This window comes from Boleophthalmus pectinirostris, unplaced genomic scaffold, assembly GCF_026225935.1.
Source record: "Boleophthalmus pectinirostris isolate CB_2022bp ecotype Guang Dong unplaced genomic scaffold, ASM2622593v1 HiC_scaffold_10, whole genome shotgun sequence".
Taxonomy (NCBI): domain Eukaryota; kingdom Metazoa; phylum Chordata; class Actinopteri; order Gobiiformes; family Gobiidae; genus Boleophthalmus; species Boleophthalmus pectinirostris.
This window is the reverse complement of record NW_026570971.1, coordinates 4,683,822-4,691,731: the sequence shown is the minus strand read 5'-3', so window position 1 is coordinate 4,691,731 and position 7,910 is coordinate 4,683,822. Positions and strand designations below refer to the sequence as shown.

General features: G+C 49.9%; 1 protein-coding gene across 1 annotated transcript; it reads left to right on the top strand.

Moving 5' to 3' along the window:
* Nucleotides 1-6,020: 6,020 nt before the first annotated feature.
* Nucleotides 6,021-7,521, top strand: LOC129409461 (cilia- and flagella-associated protein 251-like; the record flags this gene model as incomplete). The annotated part of the gene is made up of 4 exons (XM_055155613.1): nt 6,021-6,145; nt 6,351-6,505; nt 6,736-6,918; nt 7,370-7,521. Coding segments are annotated over 4 exons (615 nt in total), but the record flags the coding sequence as incomplete, so codon positions are not given.
* Between the last annotated feature and the right edge of the window lie 389 nt (nt 7,522-7,910).

Below are 7,910 nucleotides of genomic sequence, written 5' to 3'. Positions count from 1 at the left end.
GTAATCCATTTATTTCAACAAAGTAACTGTAATCCAATTACCACTCACTGACACTGACAACAGTAACTGTAACTGAATACAGTTACTCATAATTTGTACTCTGATTACTCTAGTACATGTAATCTGTTACTCCCCAACACTGGTCACACAGGAAAAGTCATTTGCAAATTACCGTTCCCACCTCTGTGTTACTTTACTACACGTTCGCTCGAGAAGCAAAGTCTGTAAATGACTCGATTTTACTGACACTGACTGAGATTGAAAGAGAAAAGAACGAGGAAAGGAAAGAAAGAAATAGAAAAGTCGCAATTACAACAACAAACACTGAGATGCAGATTCGTACAGGACTGTGTTTGGCGAAATCTAGTAGGTAATTTGCGATGGAATTTTTGCTTTACAGGATTAAAATCTCAGGAATCCTCCGAAAATATTACAAATCACCAAAGGTCCACAGGTAAAACTAATCAAGTGCAAAGTCTAAGATCAGCCACAGGTTGGAGGTGCATTTCCAGCTTCCACAGATGAATGCTGTTGTTGTATCTATGGGCAAAACACTTAAACCCATCTGGCCTCCAGTGTGTACTCTTTTAGGAAAGCTGAGTAAAGTGTGTCTTCTGGATTCCACACAGCTGTCATGTCCCTTAAACAGCAGTAAACTTCGCCAAAATTGTTTGCAATCGCTGGCTGCGTTCAGACTGCAGCCTGAAGTGACCCAAATCCGATTTTTTTGGCTTCTATGTTCCTGTATCCGATCTTTTAATGACAGTCTGAACAACACAGATCCGAATTTTTCAAATGTGACCCAGGACACTTGGATATGTGCTCCTGAAACCGATACATATCTGATCTTTTGACATGTGACTTCAGTCTGAACGGCCAAAGCTCATTCATCCACCTACACGTTATCAACAAGCGACAAACGTCACTATTCTGCACTGAAGCAGGCGGAAACCGGAACTGTAAAATCTCCAGGTGCTCAATGCTCGCGTCCATGTTTGGACAACTTCCGTAAACACACACACGCTCGCTGCGGGTGACGCACGGGGTTGACGTCGTCGTGTCTCCAGTGTCACATGTGGGACACTTTCGGGCCGTTTACCGTTCACACTGAAGTCACAGACAAGTCGCATTTAATTGGAAATGTGAACGACCTCGCAAAAAAATCAGATTTCACAAAAAAATCGGAATTGAGCATTAAAGGTTGTATGGAGGATTTTTTTTTTTTTTTTGTTTCAAATTGTCAATGATAGATTATATAGATGCAGTCGCCTTGTAATTATGATGACCAAAAAAAAGAGAATAAAAATTCATCAACTCTGGACGTGGTGGGGCTAAACATTTGCCAATAGATAACGACACTGCCTCGTTATCTGTGAGCTGACAGGCTGTCAATCAAACTCCCTACGTTTCTAGTGTAACTGACTTGCCTGCGCCGCCGGTACGTGGTTTACGTACGACTGTCACACAGTCCACAGACGCAAGACGCACAGACGCTGTTTACTCCACCAACGCAACAGTTCTTAGCGGCTTTTTTTGACCTATATCTTCCTCGCAGTTCGCACAAAGTTTGTTGCGATGGCGACAAGAATCCAGGAGCAGTTCGCCGCGCAAAAAAGTCCGTTTTTGAGGTCGCTGAAAGAAGAAGACAAGGGGAAAAGCAGCGAAGCCAAACTAAGGTGATTCTTGAAGATTCATTCCAGCGATGGTTCTGAAGCGATGGCGCGACTGAAGCAGACGCAGGGTCCACAAAGACTGACTCCTGGGTCCACAAATTACTCCTGGACAGGAAACTTCTTAAAACGTACTTTATTTCCAAGAGCTAGACAAACGTTTTTCAGGACACGAAAGCGATATCCTGTGTCTGAAAACGTAATTTTCAAGGCCGCTTGCTGCTGCGTGTTGTTTAGTTCATTCGCACTGAATCTCCGCGCAACCTTCTCTGCACCCCTTTCCTGCTCCTCTCCCGCTGCCCGTTCCACTCTTCCCCTGCTCCTCACTTCTCCGGGCACGGAATCTCCGTGCACCTCTCTCTCTCCTCTCCTCTCTCCTCCTCTCCTCTCCCTGCTCCGCTCTTCTCCCCTGCTCCTCACTTCTCGTCCGCGAACGAAATGTCCGCACACCTCCCCGCTCCCCCGCTTCTCCTTCTTCTTAACCAACACTGTAGTTAGTTGTTTACAAGTCATGTGCAGCGGCTGTAAACAAACCTGTTTCTGGCGTAAGGAGGAGGAGGGAGGAGGTGTTTCTACGTAGGAGCTGTAGGGGAGGGGGGTGGTTTTACGCATACGCAACATTTGAAAAAGGACAAACAGTCGCTGGATTTCTCGTTCCTTGGAAAATCCTCTATACAACCTTTAAGCCTATGACTAATGTTTAAGTGTGCAGTAGAGTGCGGAACGGGACAAATTATTCCGTCCGAGCCGACAGAGGCAGTGATCGAATCTAATCTGAGCCCGATAGGAATTAAGATATTTGTGTCCAAACCCGACCGAAACAAACACAATTAAAATCACAGTATTTTCACGTAGAGTATTGTCTGTGTGGACTGTGGAAAGTCTGATTTTATATCAAACTACTGAAAAAAGCATCAACACAGACGAGCGAAGCACATGAGGGAAGCACCGCGGCTCGTCTCTGTTCAGTGACCCGCCTCTGTGTGCACCAACTGACTGATCGATTAATCGATAATCGATAATTGATCATTAAGAATTTCATCGACTAGGTTAATTTTAATCGACAAACTGAATGTATGTTGCTGTGTGTGTCGTGACCAAACAGGTGTGTACATGTGTCTCTGCATCAGAAGGAGCGAGACACAAACAGTGGGTCAGTCTGTAACGAACCGAAGCACAAATGTGGATTTAACCAGGATTTGTAGAAGAAATTCCACACTTTCCGTTGCGTTGGGACAAGTGTGAGTCCATGTGCACAGTGGATAAAGCAGCACATATGTTTCTGTGTCCAGTGGGAAAAAGTTTTTCCAGGTGAGAGTCGCTCAATGTGGATGACGAGGCCCCGCCCCCTCCCCCGTACGCTGTCCTGGTTTTGACAAACACAAATCTGGTCACACTGACCTGTATTCACCTGAGTCATGTCTTTTAATCCAACACAAGTTGAACCACATCAGCGACACAAGAGCTGGAGTTTTATCTTTGCTTAGTTTATGTAAATTAGTGATGTGGTTTTAAGTTTTGTTTCTGTGAGATTTGAACAAAACTGAATTAAACACATTATAATGTCAAACAGCTGATGTGGATCTAGAGTCGTTATGTTTATATGTCGTAAAGTTGAATTTATTTATGCAGATTAGTGCAGATAGTAATAATAATGATGATCATTTTAATATAAAAACGTTAATGATTAATCGATAATCGATCATTAATTCTTCCGACGATCGATTAAGAACATTTCATCGAATGCCCGTCCCTAAACCTGACCACACCAGCTCGTCAAACCCTGATCCCGTCAGATGTCAGAAGCTCAGAGGTCGAGTCTGGTCAGGACTTGGAGGGGAGACCAGTGGGAAAATCAGGAGCCACAGGGGGGCACCAGTCGCAAAAACTGTTGTTGTGTCCTTAGGCAAGACACTTCACCCCCATTGCCTTGTATAATGCTGAATAATGCTCTGTAAAGCGTCTTTGTGACATAAAAATGTCTGTGAAAAGTGCTGTATAAATAGGGACTTACTTACTTAGTATGAAAGTGTTGTGTGTGTGTGTGTGTGTCTGTGTGTGTGTGTGTGTGTGTGTGTGTGTGTGTGTGTGTGTGTGTGTGTGTGTGTGTGTGTGTGTGTGTGTGTGTGTGTGTGTGTGTGTGTGTGTGTGTGTATGTGTGTGTGTATGTGTGTGTGTGTGTGTGTGTGTGTGTGTGTGTGTGTGTGTGTGTGTGTGTGTATGTGTGTGTGTGTGTGTGTGTGTGTGTGTGTGTGTGTGTGTGTGTGTGTGTGTGTGTATGTGTGTGTGTGTGTGTGTGTGTGTGTGTGTGTGTGTGTGTGTGTGTGTGTGTGTTGGTCAGACGGGCCAACGATGCAGATTGTCAGTCTCACTTCTGTCAGTCACCGCTGAGTGTGGAGTGAATGAACAATGATCTGTGAAGCTCGTTGGGCGTCTTGAAAGGTGATGTATCAATGCACTGATTAATTAATTAATTAATCCTGGGCTCAGACTGTGTTAAAATCAAATCAAATCAAATCAAACTTTATTTATAAAGCACTTTTCATACAAAAATGTAACACAAAGAGCAAAGAGCTTTTTACAAAGTGAAACAATTACAAACAATACAAATTAATTTCAGTTTAAACCAGGTTAAGGACTAATTGGATTACAGTAAAAAAGGATTAAACCAGGATTTTCCTTCTAAACCAGGTCTAAACCAGGACTAAAACCAGGACTAAACCAGGTCTAAACCAGGACTAAACCAGGACTAAACCAGGTCTAAACCAGGACTATAAAACCAGGTCTAAACCAGGTCTAAAACCAGGACTATAACCAAAACCTGGAGGTCTAAACCAGGACTATAACCAGGTCTAAACCAGGACTATAAACCAGGACTAAACCAGGTCTAAACCAGGACTAAACCAGGACTAAACCAGGACTAAAACCTGGACTATAACCTGGTCTAAAACCAGGACTTAAACCAGGTCTAAACCAGGTCTAAACCAGGACTAAACCAGGACTATAACCAGGTCTAAACCAGGACTATAACCAGGTCTAAACCAGGACTATAACCAGGTCTAAACCAGGACTAAACCAGGACTAAAACTGGATTAAAACAGAACTAAATCCTGCTGTGTGGACGTGTTTCTTCTTCTTCTATCAATAATATTTTTAATTTGGTTCAGTAAAATCTGGACTTTTTATTTTCTTTTATCAGACAAAACATCTTATGTTACGATTTCCTCGTCTTTGTTTCTCTACAGCAAATCAAGTAATCCAAAGTATTCAGATTACATTACTCACTTTAAGTAATTTCATGGATTATGTTACAAACTACATTTTGGTGTGTGTAATCTGTAATCTGTAGGGGATTACATTTTAAACGTCACCTTCCCAACACTGGTACTGTGTTTTTGTTTGCACTTTTAACGAATTAAAACAAACAAAACCCGTGTTCTGTTTTTGGTTACAGATCATTAGAGTTCGGTTAAGCTAAAACAAACGTGTACAAGATTGAATAATCCGAGAGCCGTGGGCCTTGGCTCGTGTGGCTCCTGCTGCAGCTCCGACCAAACTCGCCGCAACTTTAAAAGCTCCACTTTATTTAGCCGCTGTTTACTCCAGTCCTTTTTTTAGAGGAACGACGCAGGAACGCAGGAACGCAGGAACGCAGGAACGCAGGAACGCAGGAACGCAGGAACGCTGGGCAGAAACACTTGATCTGCATCCAAAAGGCTAAAACCATCTGAGACAGAGAGAGAGGAAAGACCCGAGGAAGAGGAAGAGGAGGAGGAGGAGGAGGGAGGAGGAGGAGGAGGAGGGAGGAGGAGGAGGAGGGGAGGAGGAGGAGGAGGAGGAGGAGGGGAGGAGGAGGGGAGGAGGAGGAGGAGGAGGAGGAGGAGGAGGAGGAGGAGGAGGAGGAGGGGAGGAGGAGGGAGGAGGAGGAGGAGGGAGGAGGAGGAGGAGGAGGAGGAGGAGGAGGAGGAGGAGGAGGAGGAGGAGGAGGAGGAGGAGGAGGGAGGAGGAGGAGGAGGAGAGGAGGAGGAGGAGGAGGAGGAGGAGGGGAGGAGGAGGAGAGGAGGAGGAGGAGGAGGAGGGGAGGAAGGAGGAGGAGGAGGAGGAGGAGGAGGAGGAGGAGGAGGAGGAGGAGGAGGAGGAGGAGGAGGAGGAGGAGGAGGAGGAGGAGGGGAGGAGGGGAGGAGGAGGAGGAGGAGGAGGAGGAGGAGGAGGAGGAGGAGGAGGAGGGAGGAGGAGGAGGAGGAGGAGGAGGGGAGGAGGAGGAGGAGGAGGAGGGAGGAGGAGGGAGGAGGAGGGAGGGGAGGAGGGGAGGAGGAGGAGGAGGAGGAGGGAGGGAGGAGGAGAGAGGAGGAGGAGGAGGAGGAGGAGGAGGAGGAGGAGGAGGAGGAGGAGGAGGAGGAGGAGGAGGAGGAGGAGGAGGAGGAGGAGGAGGAGGAGGAGGAGGAGGAGGAGGAGGAGGAGGAGGAGGAGGAGGAGGAGGGGAGGAGGGGAGGAGGAGGAGGAGGAGGAGGGGAGGAGGAGGAGGAGGAGGAGGAGGAGGAGGAGGAGGAGGAGGAGGAGGAGGAGGAGGAGGAGGAGGAGGAGGAGGGAGGAGGAGGAGGAGGAGGAGGAGGAGGAGGAGGAGGAGGGAGGAGGAGGAGGAGGAGGAGGAGGAGGAGGAGGAGGAGGAGGAGGAGGAGGGGAGGAGGAGGAGGAGGAGGAGGAGGAGGAGGAGGAGGAGGAGGAGGAGGAGGAGGAGGAGGAGGAGGAGGAGGAGGAGGAGGAGGAGGAGGAGGAGGAGGAGGAGGAGGAGGAGGAGGAGGAGGAGGAGGAGGAGGAGGAGGAGGAGGAGAGGAGGAGGAGAGGAGGAGGAGGAGGAGGAGGAGGGAGGAGGAGGAGGAGGAGGAGGAGGAGGAGGAGAGGAGGAGGAGGAGGAGGAGGAGGAGAGGAGGAAGAGGAGGAGGAGGAGGAGGAGGAGGAGGAGGAGGAGGGGAGGAGGAGGAGAGGAGGAGGAGGAGAGGAGGAGGAGGAGGAGGAGGAGGAGGAGGAGGAGGAGGAGGAGGAGGAGGGAGGAGGAGGGAGGAGGAGGAGGAGGAGGAGGAGGAGGAGGAGGAGGAGGAGGAGGAGGAGGAGGAGGAGGAGGAGGAGGAGGAGGAGGAGGAGGAGGAGGAGGAGGAGGAGGAGGAGGAGGAGGAGGAGGAGGAGGAGGAGGAGGAGGAGGAGGAGGAGGAGGAGGAGGAGGAGGAGGAGGAGGAGGAGGAGGAGGAGAGGAGAGGAGGAGGAGGAGGAGGAGGAGGAGGAGGAGGAGGAGGAGGAGGGGAGGAGGAGGAGGAGGAGGAGGAGGAGGAGGAGGAGGAGGAGGAGGAGGAGGAGGAGGAGGAGGAGGAGAGGAGGAGGAGGAGGAGGAGGGAGGAGGAGAGGAGGAGGAGGAGGAGGAGGAGGAGGAGGAGGAGGGGAGGAGGAGGGGAGGAGGAGGAGGAGGAGGAGGAGGAGGAGGAGGAGGAGGAGAGGAGGAGGAGGAGGAGGAGGAGGAGGAGGAGGAGGAGAGGAGGAGGAGGAGGAGGAGGAGAGGAGGAGGAGGAGGAGGAGGAGGAGGAGGAGGGAGGAGGAGGAGGAGGAGGAGGGAGGAGGAGGAGGAGGGAGGAGGAGGAGAGGAGGAGGAGGAGGAGGAGGGGAGGAGGAGAGGAGGAGGAGGAGGAGGAGGAGGGAGGAGGAGGAGGAGGAGGAGGAGGAGGAGGAGGAGGAGGAGGAGGAGGAGGAGGAGGAGGAGGAGGAGGAGGAGGAGGAGGAGGAGGAGGAGGAGGAGGAGGAGGAGGAGGAGGGAGGGAGGAGGGAGGAGGAGGAGGAGGAGGAGGAGGAGGAGGAGGAGGAGGAGAGAGGAGGAGGAGGAGGAGGAGGAGGAGGAGGAGGAGGAGGAGGAGGAGGAGGAGGAGGAGGAGGAGGAGGAGGAGCGCGACACCACATGGTCAAGATCTGAATGCGGAAAATGCAGCTTTGACTGAAAACACGTAAAAACAGCCCGACCGGACTAAACCAGGACAAAACCAGGACTAAACCAGGACTAAACCAGGTCTAAAACCAGGACTAAACCAGGTCTAAACCAGGTCTAAACCAGGGACTAAACCAGGTCTAAACCAGGTCTAAACCAGGACTAAACCAGGTAAACCAGGACTAAACCAGGACTAAACCAGGACAAAACCAGGACTAAACCAGGTCTAAACCAGGACTAAACCAGGTCTAAACCAGGTCTAAACCAGGCTA